Here is a 17772-nt window from a genome sequence, read left to right as displayed (position 1 = left end):
CTCGGCTCTCCCACCTCAGAGGCTCAGGCCTGACGCCTGGCCAGAGCACCAAGACCCTGTCAGCCACACGGCTTTACTATGTGGGATGCACTCTAAAAGTTTCTATCCTGGTTTCTTTTAATGCTTGGTCATGACCCTCTAAATCAATTTCACGACTCCACAGTTTGAAAAACACCAATCTCGAGGCTGCTTTTTTTGTAGCAAGCTTTATAGAACTATATAATTCTTAAAATTATGTACATAATCTTGACTGAATATTTGGACAAATGAGAGAAAGAGTAAGGAGTGACATGATGTGCAATAGGAAAAGATCAAAAACAATGCACTTAATGAAGAAAAACTAAACTTAATAATGAGTGATAGAGAAAAACAGACTGAAATTTTTTTAAAAGCCAAGGTCAGGATGTCAGAATGACCTGCAAATGCAAATTAAATATTATCTTTTTATAGTATTACTATTTTGTTTTAAAGTTGACTATGTTGCAAAATATTAAGGGAAAGATAAAAGTAGCAAAATTATGAGACAGTCATATTATATAATCAATATTAATTAGGTATATTCAGGGTATTATATTAAATTTTATCTCTCTGATTTAAGAGAGTAGAGGGTTCAGAGAAGGCTTTCAAAACCCATATGATAAAACCCATAAATTATTACTTATTAAAGACAGTTTATTTACAAACAAAACTTGCTATAACAATAAGAGATCACTTACAAACATCCTCGTACTGTTGCTGTAATTCAGCCAAAGTAAATATAATATCCCCAATATCCACCATTTGGTTACCTATAATAGAAAAAATAAGTTTAGATACTGTATTTCCTTTTAAACACAAATACAACTGCCATCCTGTTCTAAAATTAAAACACCACATAAATATGTGGAAGTAGGAATAGAGGGCCAGCTATTATGGGCTTTGAACAATATCTGGAATTGTGAAGTAATAATTCAGTACACACTGAAACATAAGACTTCATGAATATGAGAAGATGAAGAAATCTTGCTCCCCATGACTGGGGGAGGTAGAATAATAGGTAAGAATTATTAATTCTTTCAACATGTTTCAGCAGCTAATATGTGCCATATGCACTGTGCTACATACTGAGGATATAATATTGAGCAAAAGTAGACATGATATCTGCTCTCCTGCTGCTTAGTCTTTTTTTTTTTTCTTAAGTTATTAATTAATTAATTAATTTATTTATTTTTGGCTGTGTTGGGTCCTCGTTTCTGTGCAAGGGCTTTCTCCAGTTGCGGCGAGTGGGGGCCACTCTTCATCGCGGTGCGCGGGCCTCTCACTGTCGCAGCCTCTCCCGTTGTGAAGCACAGGCTCCAGACGCACAGGCTCAGTAGTTGTGGCTCACGGGCTTAGTTGCTCCGCGGCATGTGGGATCTTCCCAGACCAGGGCTCAAACCCGTGTCCCCTGCATTGGCAGGCAGATTCTTAACAACTGCGCCACCAGGGAAGCCCTGCTTAGTCTTAATTGAGATACAAACCTTAATCAAACAGTTAAAAATACAAATTGCTACTATGATTAACGCTGTGAAAGTGTACAATATGAGAATATGACCTAGTCCGAGAGGTCAGGGAACCATCCCTAAAGAACAGAGTTTAGTTTAGATTTAAAGTGTAAGTAGGAATAACTAGGAAGAGAGGAATGTTCCAGGAAAAGAAAAGAACATGTGTAATGGCTATGGCAGGAGGAGAATGGTATGTAGTTGAAACTCTAAGAAGGCACAGAGAGTAAGGGAGAATGTGGTCTGAGATAAAGCAGAAGATCTGAAGATAAAAGTTGAAGATCTGAAGATAAAGCTGAAGTAAAGGCCAGGCTTTGCAAGGCCTTGTACATCAAAGAGTTCTTTAACCCAAGAGGTATTATTAGATTTTATGCACTGAGGGTAATGCGATCAGACGGTTGTTTTGAAAAGATCATTCTGGCTACAGTGTAAAGGGGGATAAGACTGTATATGGGTAGACTTGTTAGAATATGGGTAGATTTGTTACAATATGGGTAGACTTCCAATTGTCCTAAGTAAAGATTATGGTAATTTAGGTTAAGGTAGTAATGCTGGAAAATAGAAAGACTTAAGAGATATCTAGGAGTTTAAAATAATAGTAGTTCATAATGATTTCACGAGGAGAACAGAGATAACGCAGCTTCAAGGATGATTCTTAGGTTTCTGCTTCACATTTCTTGAGCCTGTTCTAGGTGCCAAACAATGATAAATTTTTATATCTAAGTCCTACAATAATCCTATTAAATTAGTATTATTTGTCTAATCTACCTCCCCAAATAAAGTGGGAAACCTGGAAGCCCAGACCAGAATTCCATAAGCCAAAAAGCAAGGCACTACAGCAGTTTCATATATGATTTCTGTTGCTCCTGGTACAGCATGTCCTAAAGGCTATTTAATAACATGGCTTGAGGTTAGTCTTTAAAATCCCTATTTATAGACATCTTCATGCTCCAGTACATATCTCTCCACTTATGTTTATCACCCCGAGCCCACCATAAAAATTACCTAGTAAAACTGCAGGCAGCCTGGTTCTATCTCCAGACCACACTTCAGCAACCAAAGACCCACTATAAAGCCACCACTACCAAATGACAAAAACCAGTAGAAGCCCACTGGAAAGGATACCATGTCTGATTATTTTCCTGCCATATTTACACAAACTTCCCTCAGTCTAAAATCTTTCACCCTCCACCACCATCTGCAATGAACTAACTCCTACTGATCCTTCAAGATTTAGCTCAGACATCACCTCCTCTAATAATCTTTCCCTAGTGCTTCGAATATGCATTAGCAGCCTATATAAACTCTATAACAGTACTTGTTACATAATATTATAATTTTCAGTTTATTTGACTCTTTCTGCACCAGAATGTGAGCTCCTTCAGAACAATAAATATGTTTTATTCATCTGTGTATCACCTACCATAGTTACAGGCACAGTAGATATTAAATGACTATCTGACTCATTAAATAAATGGATAAATCAAGCAATCACTTGGACATCCCTGGTCACATGTAAACATCAATACAAAATATCTGCTAAATATATTATACTGTTTAAAGAGAGTATAACTGAATAGCATAGGAAGATTTTGTAATCAAAGATACAAAATGAAGTTGAAAATTCAAGAAATTTAGGTCTCCTAAGTTGCGTAGCCCATGCTCTTGACACTACAGAAACTACCTCTCCACAGAGATAAGAAATGACTATGGGAAAAGAGAGATAAGGTTGAAAAGAAAAAATTCCATTTTTCTCTTATAATTTTACCAAACATACTAAAATATAACACATTTGAGAAATTTCTCACTTAATTTTTCTAGATTATCTTTTACCATAGACACCAGTAAGCAGTGTCAATGGCATAAGGCAAGAATCAAGAAGGAAAAGAAGAAGTAAAGGATGAATCAGAAAAATTGGTAGCCAAGAAAGATATATGTACATATCAATTCAAATAACTCACTGTCAATACTAGCATGTTTTATCACTTCCTGAAAAGTTTCAGGGATTACAAGGATAGCCATGCTATCCAAAACATCATCCACTTCAGAAGTTGAAACTCGACCACCTTTTATCCTACAGAAAATCTTCAAGGCTTTCTGAAATGCTGCAAAAATACAACAAACAAAGAAATTATTGTACCATGAGAATCAATAGCTTTTCTTGGAGGAGCTGATTTTGACCAGGGAAAAATAAATTTAGGGTTTTCTAAAAATTTCCCTGCAAGTAGGCATTTGCCCAGTTCTGGCCATATTCCTAGTATAGAATCTAGCTTTTGCTATTATACTACTAAAATAATATTAATAATCATAGCTGGTTTTTATTGAATGCTGTTTATGCACCAGGCACTGTGCTAAAAGTTATGGGCTATATAATTCCATTATCACAATTGGTCTACAAAATAAAAATTATCATTATCCCTACATTACAGATAAGAAAACTAAGGCTTAGAAGGTCCCTTTTTAAATTGTTTTTAATTGAAATGTAGTTGATTTACAATGTTGTGGCAATCTCTGCTGTACAGCAAAGTGACTCAGTTATACACATAGAGACATTCTTTTTATTTATATTCTTATCCATTATGGTTTATCCCAGGAGACTGGATACAGTTCCCTGTGCTATACAGTAGGACCTTGCTGTTTATCCATTCTAAATGTAACAGTTTGCAACTACCAACCCCAAACTCACAGTCCAACCCTCTCCCTCCCCTGCTCCACCTTGGCAACCACAAGTCTGATCTCTATGTCTGTGTGTCTGTTTTTGTTTTGTAGATATGTTCATTTGTGCCATATTTTAGTCCACATATAAGTGATATCACATGGTATTGGTCTTTCTCTTTCTGACTTACTTCACTTAGTATGATCATCTCTAGTTGCATCCATGTTGCTGCAAATGGCATTATTTTGTTCTTCTTTATGGCTAAGTAGTATTCCATTGTATATATGTACCACATCTTCTTTATCCATTCATCTATCGATGGACATTTGTTTCCATGTTTTGGCTATTGTGAATAGTGCTGCTATGAACAAAGGGGTGTATGTATCTTTTTGAATTATAGTTTTATCTGGGTATATGCCCAGGAGTGGGATTGCTGGATCATATGGTAATTCTATTTTTAGTTTTCTGGGAACCTCCATACTGTTTTCCATAGTGGCTGCACCAACTTACATTCTCACCAACAGTATAGGAGGGTTCCCTTTTCTCCACACCCTCTCCGGCATTTGTTATTTATAGATTTTTTAACGACGGCCATTCTGATTGGTGTGAGGTGGTATCTCATTGTAGTTTTGATTTGCATTTCTCTAATAAGTAGTGATGTTGAGCATCTTTTCATGTGCCTACTGGTCAACTGTATGTCTTCTTTGGAGAAATGTCTATTAAGGTCTTCTGCCCATTCCTTGACTGGGTTGTTTGCCCTCTTGTTGTTAAGTTGTATGAGCTGTCTGTATATTTTGGAGACTAAGCCCCTGTCAGTCACATTACTTGCAAATATTTTCTCCCATTCCATAGGTTGTCTTTTGGGTTTTTTCTTTTTTAATCATTTCCTTTACTGTGCAAAAGCTTGTAAGTTTGATTAGATCCCATTTGTTCATTTTGTTTTTATTTCTATTGCCATGTGAGACTGACCGAGGAAAACACTGGTATGATTTATGTCAGAGAATGTTTTGCCTATGTTCTCTTCTAGTTTTATGGTGTCATGTCTTATGTTTAAGTCTTTAAGCCATTTTGAGTTTATTTTTGTGCATGGTGTGAGGGTGTGTTCTAACTTCATTGATTTACATGCAGCTGTCCAACTTTCCCAGCACCACTTGCTGAAGAGACTATCTTTTTCCCATTTTATATTCTTGCCTCCTTTGTCAAAGATTAATTGACCGTAGGTGTGTGGATTTATTTCTGGGCTCTCTATTCTGTTCCATTGATCCAGGTGTCTGTTTTTGTAACAATACCACACTGTTTTGATTACTGTAGCTTTGGAGTATTGTCTGAAGTCTGGGAGAGTTATGCCTCCTGCTTTTTTCCCCCCCTCAGGATTGCTTTGGCAATTCTGGGTCTTTTGTAGTTCCATATACATTTTTGGATTATTTGTTCTAGTTCTGTGAAAAAGGTCATGGGTAATTTGATAGGGATAGCATTAAATCTGTAGATTGCTTTGGGTAGTACTGCCAGTTTAACAATGTTAATTCTTCCAATCCAAGAGCATGGGATAGCTTTCCATTTCTTTGAATCCTCTTTAATTTCCTTTATTAATGTTTCATGGTTCTCAGCATATAAGTCTTTCACCTCCTTGGTCAGGTTATTCATAGGTATTTTTTTTTTTTGGTGCAATTTTAAAAGGTACTGTTTTTTTACATTCCCTTTCTGATATTTCATTGTTAGCGTAAAGAAATGCAACTGATTTCTGAATGTTAATCTTGTATCCTACTACTTTGCTGAATTCGTTTATTAGATCTAGTAGTTTTTGTGTGGAGTCAATAGGGTTTTCCATATATAGTATCATGTTATTTGCATATGGTGACAATTTTACCTCTTCCCTTCCAATTTGGATGCCTTTTATTTCTTTTTCTTGCCTGACTGCTGTGGCTAGGACTTCTAATACTATGTTGAATAGAATTGGTGAGAGTGGGCATCCTTGTCTTGTTCCAGATTTTAGGAGGAAGGCTTTCAGCTTTTCACCACTGAGTATTATATTGGCTGTAGGTTTGTCATAAATAGCTTTTATTATGTTGAGGTATGTTCCCTGGATACCCATTTTGGTAAGAGTTTTTATCATGAGTGGATGTTGAATTCTGTCAAATGCTTTTTCTGCATCTACTGAGATGATCATGTGATTTTTGACTTTTATTTTGTTAATGTGTTTTAATACCTTGATTGATTTGAATACATTGAACCAACCTCAGGAACTTGGGATGAATCCCACTTGGTCGTGGTATGATCTTTTTTATGTGTTGTTGTTTTTGTTTTCCTAATATTTTGAGAATTTTTGCATCTGTATTCATCAAATATATTGGCTGGTAATTTTCTTTTTTGGTGGTATCTTTGGTTTTGGTATCAGGGTGATTGTGGTTTCATAGAATGTCTTTGGGAGTGTTCCCTCCTCTTCAATCTTTTGGAAGAGTTTGAGAAGAATCATGTAATTTCTTCTTTGTATGTTGGGTAGAACTCGCTTGTGAAGCCATCTGATTCTGGACTTTTGTTTGTAAGGAGTTTTTTTTAATCACAGATTCTATTTCACTTCCAGTGATCGGTCTGTTCAAGTTATCTATTAGAAAGTCCCTTTTGATTACACAGCTAGCAAATAGAAAAGCCAGAATTCTAATCTATTCCAGAATGTTTGCTCTTAATCATTATACTATGCTCACCTCTTAGTTAAAACTTTTAGCTATAATAATTTCTTACCACTTGTATAATCTACAATAGCAGGGAAGCTTAATCCAAAATTGGGGGCAGTTATTAATTACTTTAAAATGTAATTTAGGAAAGATACTGTAAAAGAAAGAAGAATGGTGTAGATACAAAATTTCTCTTCAGATTTTTAATATACTACAAAGAATCTCGCAATGATTTAACCACTATTAAAAGGTCTCCTATTTATCCATATAAACTTCATGTTTTTATGCTAACAGTCCTTTATATCATAAGTGAACTGGGAAGAACATGATTAAAAGAAAACATTCATAATAATGAAGATAATTCCCCCCCAAAAGAAGTCTTCCTTAAAACCTAAAGATATGTGTCCAAATGCTACATTTAAGTGTTCCTCAGACCATTGTATCCCTAATTTACTTTGATAAGGAAACACAATTCAAATAATTAATTTCAGAGTGCAAATCACTTGGTAGTCAGACTAGATTTTCTTGGAATTCAGGATATAGTAAACATAATGATTCACAAGTCCTTAGATAAGCACAGCCAAGGGGAAGAACTGGGCACTATTTATTCATTCAACTAGTAGTTATTAATCAAGTGAGCAAAAGTTGCAGAGGAAAGACCTCTGAGAATCCTTTCCTCTACAAAACAATGAGAACACTGGCAAAAATCGTCAAAATCAACTTTCTTCAAAACTCTGGAAATCAACCAAAGGCTTACAAGGAACGTTTTTTCAAGAAAAATGGCTTAAGAACACTGAGCTTTGTGGCCTTTTAACTTGCCATATTCCCACCTCCCCATCAGGAGCTTCCAGGAGCCCTGAAAAACCAAGAGCCTAAAGTCACAAAGAAAACCAGCAGCCTGAAATCCAGTGGAGAAGAATAAGGTTGGAACTTCTTCAAAGCCCCATTCCCTGAGAACTGTTATTATTAGACCTGTCTGGTGGTTCCCTGGAAGACCCTACTTGCAAAGCTGTTCTTATATAACATGACTCAAAGCTTGCCCAGTGCAAACAGCCTTTTCCCTGGGAGAATTCATCAAAAACAATCAGAGACAATTGTTTAACATTACAACTGCCAGAAGTGGTGGATAACAGAGCAAACAGTAGGCTAACAAACAAGATTAAAAGGAAAATCTGGGAAATGAAATTTTCATAGGGGGCTTTGAAAATCTCCAACATATTCTTGGGAATCTAGATAGCCACACACAAGGGCAAAGATGTAAAGACGCTCAGGAAATACTTTAGAAGGTCCTATACCCTCACCACTGTCTTACCTTGAGGATATACATAAGAAGGAAGTGAAGACTAAGGCAGAGTTGAAAAAACTATCTGGCTAGGTGTTGAAGTCATGTCCCAATGCACACACTGTTTCTCCTCTGCCTAATAATTTATAACTCATTTTGCCTTACAAAGGTATGATAAAGACACATGCACACATATAAATATAAAATATAACATCAAATAAATATATATAATATAAAAATATAAGAAAAGTTACAATCACTGTGGAATTGTTTACAATAGTAAGACAATGAAAACGAATTAAATATTCAGCAATATGGGATTAAATAAATTATAGTATATCTACATTTTTCAGATACCATGTAGCTATTAAAAAGTAAAAGGCTGGGGACTTCCCTGGTGGTGCAGTGGTTAAGAATCCACCTGCAAATGCAGGGGACATGGGTTCGATCCCTGGTCCAGGAAGATCCCACATGCCGTGGAGCAACTAAGCCCGTGCACCACAGCTACTGAGCCTGTGCTCTAGAGCCCGCAAGCCACAACTACTGAGACTGCATGCCGCAACTACTGAAACCCGTGCACCTAGAGCCCGTGCTCCGCGACAAGAGAAGTCACCACAATGAGAAGCCCGCGCACCGCAACGAAGAGTAGCCCTCACTCACTGCAACTAGAGAAAGCCCACGCACAGCAACGAAGACCCAACAGAGCCAAAAATTAATTAATTAATTAAAAAGAAAAAAGTAAAAGGCTGACCTGTATCTACTGACATGGAACTTTCCAAGACGTATTACTTAGTTTAAAAAAACGTACTAAAAAATAATGTATATAGTATGATCCTTTTCTCTTAAAGTATAAGATCTTTCTATTTTTTCCATTTTTGGAGGGTCTCTTGATTCCTAACTGTATGCTTGGTCTTTTTACTAGCCTCTGTGAGATACAGGTCCTCTGCCTAAAAATCGATAACTTATTTCATCTTACGAAACATATATATATTCACAATTGCATATAAAAATGATTCTAAGGTCAACATTAAACTATAAAAATCTAGGAGGAATTAAAGAGTGTCTTCCACATCTTTATACACTTAAATATTGCTTGGATATTTTATAAAAATAACATATTCAAGAATTATGTGTATTGCTTTAAAAGGAAAAATAAAGAAACCTGGGACTTCCTGATTGGTCTCAGAACACATGGCCATGAACAGAAATAAGGTCAAAATAGGAAACCAGGAGTTGAAAAACCAAGGAATGGAAGAGAGAAAATAAGCTGGTTCAACAAGTAGGCAGTACTTAGGAGTCCAAGCAAACATATAAATCTATGGTCAGGAAAAAGCTGTAAGTCAAAAACCAAGTAGATAAAGGAGAATCCCAGTGTCACAGGAGTTAATCAAAATGCCAAGTAGGAAGTAAGGAATTAAAAAAGGAAAAGCAAACCAAGCATCATATCTATATTGTTCATTGCTGCATATGGTAAGCATTTAAAAACATTTATTACATTAATGAATAAGTAAACATTAAAGAGTTTTTCTTGCCTCTTGTTTGCTTATTCAGGAATATTGACTATCACATTCATATATCCTTGATTCTAAGAAAATATAGTCTGGTTGACAATAAATATATATAATCCCAAGGACTGAACATAGGAACTTGATCTTGCCTAAGGGAAAAACCAACGAACTGCTAAAATTAGATCATGAACACTAGAGATCTCGGATTTTTGGAAGCACTATTTCTATCTTTAACATGAATAGTCCCTCCAACCACTTTCTTTACAATTTATATGTAGTGTAAACTAAAAGTTACTAGGAGACCCTTCAGCATCTGAAATTTTTAGGGAGAAATTCAAGCAGATTCTAGACAGTGAAAAAAGTACTGTTAAGGGTAGAGAAGAAAACAGATGTGAGTTTTCAATAGAGGAAAAAAAAACATGAACAAAGGCATGGAAGTAAGAATGAAATTGGCATATATGGAGATTTATGATTCACTGGAGCATGGGGTTCTTGCCTGGGAAAGATTTATGGAGAAAGGAGGAGCAGCAAGCAAAATTATGAAGAAGTGAGGACGTCAAGCATAAGAGTTTGGACTAAGAAGAGCAGCTAAATTTTTGAGATAATGACATGACAAAAACTTTGTTTTAAGAAAATTGGTCTATCAGTTGTGTAAAGGAAAAAGTGGAGATTGAAGATAGAAAATTAGGACAGGACTTCCTTGGTGGTGCAGTGGTTAAGAATCCGCCTGCCAATGCAGGGGAAATGGGTTCAAGCCCTGGTCCGGGAAGATCCCACATGGTGTGGAGCAACTAAGCCCATGTGCCACAACTACTAAGCCTGCACTCTAGAGACTGTGAACCACAACTACTGAGCCTGCGTGCCACAACTACTGAAGCCCACGCACCTACAGCCCATGCTCCACAACAAGAGAAGCCATCGCAAGAAGCCTGCACACCACAACGAAGAGTAGCCCCTGCTTACTACGACTAGAGCAAGCTTGCGCGCAGCAACGAAGACCCAACACAGCCAAAAATAAATAAATAAATAAATAAATTCATTTAAAAAGAAACAAAAGAAAATTAGGATAACATGGCAGTGATCCAGGTTTTTTAGTGCTTTTTATAGAATAACTCATGTCTAATTTTTCTCAACCTAGACTACTGGGGCAAAAAGGAGTTAAGAGATCCTGAAAAAGAGTAAATTCATATAACCACCCCACCCTAAAATCAGTTGATATCAAAATCATTCTCTTCTATAATTTTGAAGAAATATCTTTTTACCTGGATCCTGAGAGACCAAATAACAAACTTCATTCACAGCCTTAAGGTAATCTGAAAAATCCATCATTCCATTAACTATAAGAATGACTGAGAAACAGAAAGAAAAAAACTCCATTAGCAAACTTATCAGCAAACTCACTAAGAATATAAAAGGGCAAACTAAAAACGTAACTAGAATTAACTGATATTAGAATACCATAGTCTATACTACAAAAGCAGTCAAGGTTAACATTAAATATAGAATGTAAAAAGAAAACTTACCAGAAAATATTTACATATCATAATTATGTAGTAAATAGTGCTGCAGCAATAATAAGAATGATATATAGACTAGAACTGGAGATATTACACTTCTCTTTGCTCAAGGCTCTAATTTTTATATTTGTAATTAGGTGCAGAAAATACATGCAACATGCCAATTTTACATACACAGTGGTTTTATCTTAAAAGGATAGGACTGATTTCATCATGTTCTAGAAAAATCCTCTATACCTGTGGTTTGGGGGTAGATTATGGATCTTGTTGAGATTCTAATGAAAGCTTTGCCTAACACCATTCCACCTTTCTCTCTCTCTGCCTTTCCCTCTCTCTCTCTCATCACACACACACACACACACACACACACACACACACACACACACAATGCATTAGAACAAATGTGCACAATATTGCACAATATTAAAGTAATCCTTACCCCCAAAAAAGTCTCATTTTTCATGCAAAAAGTAATGGCTATTTCTTAAAAGAATAATATCTGAATTGTACAAATGAAAATTTCAGTAAGAATTTTTGTCTGGCTTGAATGAGAAGTTGAAATTATGTAGTGGGTTTTTGAATGATATTGCACAGGTCATCTCTGATAGCAACTAGAGCTGAAAATCCAGACTTACAAATTGTGCCAAACCACAGAATCAGGGTTCTTAAATCTCATTTTCTAGACAAGCATAGATCTGTGTTAAGGAACTTCTGAATTTTTCAAAATTCTTCAAGTTAAATATCTATGAAGTTATTTTCCTCTGTCTTTAAGTAAATGAGGCCAACTTTGAAAGGATTTACATCAATGTTATCTATGTCCAGAAGAAAATTATTATAAATCCACATTTCAATTTAATGTCATCTGAGCAAAGTAACCTTTAGAACACTTCAGTGCTTCCAGTGGTCTGCAGGCTTCTACCTGCAGAGAAGTTGAAAAGGCTTGGTTGTTCTCATTTCTAAACAACAGAAGCACTTTCTCCAATTTTGGAAAATTTATTAAGTTGTCTGCCTCAAAAATTCTTTTTTAGTGTAACAACTTGAAAGTGGTTTCTCCTTTCCTTCAAAAACAATAAAATGTCTGTACAAATTTCAGTCAACTACTTTGACTAGTTTTCTGACTTCTATGTGACACTGAGTTAAGCAAAACTTTAGATAAAACATCAAGAGTACAATCCACGAATAAAAAAAAATTGTAGACTAGATTTCATCAAAAGTATGAACTTATGGCTCACTTTGGCAGCACGTATACTAAAAATTGGAACGTTACAGAGAAGATTAGCATGGCCCCTGCGCAAGGATGACACGCAAATTTGTGAAACATTCCATATTAAAAAAAAAAGTATGGACTTACGCTCTTCAAAAAACATTTTTAAAAGAATGAAAAGACAAGCCATACACTAGAAGAAAATATGTGCTAATCACATGTCCAATAAAGGACTTGTATTCAGAATATATAAAGAACTTTCAAAATGCAATAATAAGGACACAAACAAACTTTTAATGGGAAGGAGATAAGCAGATAGCAAATAAGCACATGAATATGTTTAACATCATTTGATCATTCAGGAAATGCAAATTAAAATCACAGTGTGAGATAATACCATACATCTATTAGAATGACTACAATTTTTAAAGGCTGACCAATTTCAGGATTGGCAAGAATGAGGAGCAACTGGAACTCTCATATATTGCTTATGGCAATGTAAAATGTTTCAACCGCTAGTGGGAACCTGCTGTAAAGCACAGGTCATCACAGAGCACTCAGCTCAGTGCTCTGTGATGACCTAGATGGGTGGGATGGGGGAGGGGGTGGGAGGGAGGTCCAAGAGGGAGGGGATATATGTATACATATAGCTGATTCACTTCATTGTACAGCAGAAACTAACACAGCATTGTAAAGTAATTATACTACAATAAAAAAATAAATAAATAAAAAATGGTTCAACCACTTTGCAAACACAGTTTAATAGTTTCTTATATATGACCCAATTATCTACCACTGGGTATTTACCCAAGACAAATGAAAGCATATGACCACACAGAGACATACAAATGAATCTTATGCCAGCTTTATCTGTAATAGTCAAAAACTGGAAACTATCCAAATGCCCATCAATTAGTGAATGGATAAACAAATTATGGCACAGTCATATAATGGAATACTATTCAGCAATAAAAAGAAATTAACTTTTGATATACACAAAAGCATGGGTGAATCTCAATATAATTAGCTGAGTGAAAGAAAGCAGATCAAAAAAAAAAAAAAAAACAGGAGTACTTACTGCATGATCCCATTTATATAAAATTCTATACAATTCAAACTAATCTATGTGACAGAGTAGATTAGTGTTTGCTTGGGAGTGGTGAGGGGCATTGTGGAGAGGGAGTAGGACTTACAAAGGGGTATGAGAGGTATTGAGGCTTCACAAGTTTATACATATGTCAAAATTTATCAAATTGTACACTTTAAATCTGTGCAGCTTATTGTATGTCAATTTTACCTCAATAATGTTATAAAATATGCAAATAATTTTAAAATCCATTGGTACAGCCATTATGGAAAACGGTATAGAGGTTCCTCAAAAAATTAAAAATAGAATTATGGTATCATCCAGCAATTCCACTTCTGGGTATATATCCAAAGGAAATAAAAGCATGATCTTCAAGAGATATCTGCACTTTCATGTTCATTGCATAATTATTCACAATAGCCAAGATATGGAAACAACCTAAGTGCCTGTTGATGGATAAATGAATAAAGAAAATGTGATAAAATACACACACACACACACAAACATACATATACAATGGAATATTATTCAGTCATTAAAAAAAGGGAAATTCTGCCATTTGCAACAACATGGATGAATCTGGTGGACAATATGCTAAGTGAAATAAGCCAGACACAGAAAGACATATACTGTATGATCTCACTTATATGTAGAATCTAAAAAACTTAAACTGATAAAATCAGAGAGTAGAATGATGGTTGCCAGGGTCTAGGGGTTGGTGGAAATGGGGAGATGTTGGTCAAAGCATACAGACTTTAGATATCAGATGAACAAGTTCTAGGAATCTAATGTACAACATGGTGATTATAATTAATAATAATGTGCTGTATACTTGAAATTTGCTAAGAAAGTGAATCTTAAGTGTTCTCACCACAAAAAAGAAGGGGGCAAGATATGAGGTGAGGTATGTGTTATTTAGCTTGATTGTGGTAATCAGTTCACAATGCATACATATATCAGATCATGTTGTAACCTTAAATATATAGTTTCTGTTTGTCAATTATATCTCAATAAAGCTAGAAAAAAGAGCATTTAACATAAACCATTTTCCTATGGATATGTGCATATCCTTTGACCCAGCTTTTTCATTTCTAAAACACTATCCTATAGAAATATTTACACAAATGTGCAAGAATTGATGTGCAAGGATGTTCTTCGTAGCACTATTTGTAATAGCAAAAATTTTAAAGGTAACTTCACCAGTAACCAATATGAGACCAATTTAAAATATATATATTACATATGTGTATATATATCAATATATTATATATATAAAACCAAAGGACATGAAGGATACCCAACAAATTATCAACAGTGTTTATCACTAGGGATTACAGAGAAAAACTGGGGTGAATAAATAATTTTCATTTTATAATTTATGAACTTCTATAACCTTAAAATACTAAATTTTAAGAAAAAGCTTCTTTATAGGACATGTTCTATGTTCAGTTATTAAACTTTTTCTTGTATTTACATTTATTATCAAGACATTCAATGTACAATAGTTGTACATTATTTTCAATGTAACAATTAATGAATAAAAGTTTAAACTAACATATGTCATCTAAAATTGGTTGTATGAAGAGAGGCCGCGATAGTGAGAGGCCCACACACCGTGATGAAGAGTGGCCCCCACTTGCCGCAACTAGAGAAAGCCCTCACGCAGAAACAAAGACCCAACACAGCCATAAATAAATAAATAAATAATTTAAAAAGTGATGAAATTAAACATTTAAAATTGGTTGTATGAAGCTACAGTAATCAAGACAGTATGGTACTGGCACAAAAACAGAAATATAGATCAATGGAACAGGAGAGAAAGCCCAGAGATAAACCCAGGCACATATGGTCACCTTAACTTTGACAAAGGAGGCAAGAATATACAAGGAGAAAAGACAGCCTCTTCAATAAGTGGTGTTGGGAAAACTGAACAGCTACATGTAAAAGAATGAAATTAGAATACTTCCTAACACCATACACAAAAATAAACTCAAAATGGATGAAAGACCTAAATGTAAGACCAGACACTATAAAACTCTTAGAGGAAAACATAGGCAGAACACTCTATGACATACATCACTGCAAGATCCTTTTTGACCCACCTCCTAGAGTAATGGAAATAAAAACAAAAAGAAACAAATGAGACCTAATGAAACTTAAAAGCTTTTGCACAGCAAAGGAAACCATAAACAAGACGAAAAGACAACCCTCAGAATGGGAGAAAATATTTGCAAACAAAGCAACTGACAAAGCATTAATCTCCAAAATATACAAGCAGCTCATGCAGCTCAATATCAAAAGAACAAACAACCCAATCCAAAAATGGGCAGAAGACTTAAATAGACATTTCTCCAAAGAAGACATACAGATTGCCAACAAACACATGAAAAGATGCTCAACATCACTGATCATTGGAGAAATGCAAATCAAAACCACAATGAGGTATCACCTCACACCGGTCAGAATGGTCATTATCAAAAAATCTACAAACAATAAATGCTGGAGAGGGTGTGGAGAAACGGGAACCCTCTTGCACTGTTGGTGGGTAAGTAAATGGATACAGCTACTATGGAGAACAGTAAGGAGGTTCCTTAAAAAACTAAAAATAGAACTACCATATGACCCAGCAATCCCACTACTGGGCATATACCCTGAGAAAACCATAATTCAAAAAGATACATGTACCACAATGTTCATTGCAGCACTATTTACCATAGCCAGGACATGGAAGCAAACTAAATGTCCATTGACAGATGAATGGATGAAGATGTGGCACATATATACAGTGGAATATTACTCAGCCATAAAAAGGAACAAAATTAAGTTATTTGTAATGAGGTGGGTGGACCTAGAGTCTGTCATACCGAGTGAAGTAAGTCAGAAAGAGAAAAACAAATACCGTATGCTAAGGCACATATATGGAAACTAAAAAAACGGTACTGATGAACCTAGTGGCAGAACAGGAATAAAGACACAGACGTAGAGAGTGGACTTGAGGACACAGAGGGGGAAGGGGAAGCTGGGACGAAGTGAGAGAGTAGCATTGACATATATACACTATCAAATGTAAAATGGATGGCTAGTGGGAAGCTGCTGCATAGCACAGGGACATCAGCTTGATGCTATGTGACAACCTAGAGGGGTGGGATAGGGAGGGTGGGAGGGAGGCTCAAGAGAGAGGGGATATGGGGATATATGTATACATATAGCTGATTTACTTTGTTGTACAGCAGAAACTAACACAATATTGTAAAGCAATTATACTCCAATAAAGATATTTTTAAAAATAAAAATAAATAAAATTGGTTGTATGGCTTTGGAGTAGACTCTTCTCCTTTCTATCCCTCACTTTCCTCAACAGTAAATCCAAGTGATTAGAAGAAACAATATCTAAAGTCTCGAGTATATAAAATTCTAAAGATTTATTGTTTTGAATTTCAAATAACAGTATAAAAGCCTTAAAAAGTTCCCATTTTTTGACCCAGCAATTTCAACGTTAGTTATCTATCTTTGTCTGATGAGAGAAAAAGAGAGAACACTGTTTATAATAGCAAAAATATTAGAAGTAACCTGTATTTACACAGGTTATTTGTTACATATGTTATTTTTTAAACAATTTGTTTTTTAATTTGTTTTTTAATCAGTTCCATAGAATAACTCACAGCCATTTAAAAAGGCAGTGTGTATCTATATTTATTTACACAAAGAGTTGACTACCATATAATATTAATAGAAAAAGGTAACAAAACTATCCATGTGAATCCATATATGCTGTTTTTAAATTATGTGTTCATGCGTGTGTATACACCACAGTTATAAACGCATATACACATATACACACACTTACATGTATATGTTTGGAAAAATCCTAGAAAAAATATATGTATATATTATATATGTATATATAAATACCAAAGTTTGGCTCTGGGTAGTGGGATTACACATGATTTTGACTTTCTCCTTTATATTTTTCTGTGCTTTCAGAGAATAAAGTTATTTCCACTTTGGAGAATTACTTTGATATAAATCTCCAAAATATCATTTGTCAAGAAAATTAATCTGTAGATAAATAAACATGTCAGGAAAACACAGAGTTGCTTCTTAAGCCTTCTAAAAGTTAGGATTATATTTATTAATTTATTTTTAACCCTCAGAAATCTGTCATATCATAGATGCTCAAAAATGTTGGGGTGACTTAGATAAAGGGACAGATGGATGCATGCACACTAGTGCAACTTGTCAATTACTACTAGATTGTTCAGTAATATTTTATTGGTGGTCCATTTTGACTTCTAGAATTTTCCAGCTACAAGTTTTCTTTTTTTT

General features: G+C 35.1%; 1 protein-coding gene and 1 non-coding gene across 2 annotated transcripts in view; one reads left to right on the top strand and one right to left on the bottom strand.

The window, feature by feature from the left end:
* Window positions 1-17772, bottom strand: part of EFCAB13 (EF-hand calcium binding domain 13) — a 135338-nt gene that overhangs the window by 69825 nt on the left and 47741 nt on the right. The window contains 2 exon segments of the mRNA XM_061176943.1: window positions 717-788; window positions 3482-3625. Coding sequence (XP_061032926.1) covers window positions 717-788; window positions 3482-3625 — 216 coding nt within the window.
* LOC133081037 (U6 spliceosomal RNA) lies at window positions 12382-12487 on the top strand. Its single transcript, XR_009698709.1, has one exon. It is a non-coding gene; the product is annotated as a U6 spliceosomal RNA (small nuclear RNA).

This window comes from Eubalaena glacialis, chromosome 19, assembly GCF_028564815.1.
Source record: "Eubalaena glacialis isolate mEubGla1 chromosome 19, mEubGla1.1.hap2.+ XY, whole genome shotgun sequence".
Taxonomy (NCBI): domain Eukaryota; kingdom Metazoa; phylum Chordata; class Mammalia; order Artiodactyla; family Balaenidae; genus Eubalaena; species Eubalaena glacialis.
Note: the sequence above shows the minus strand (reverse complement) of the source record. Positions and strands in the feature narration are given on the sequence as shown.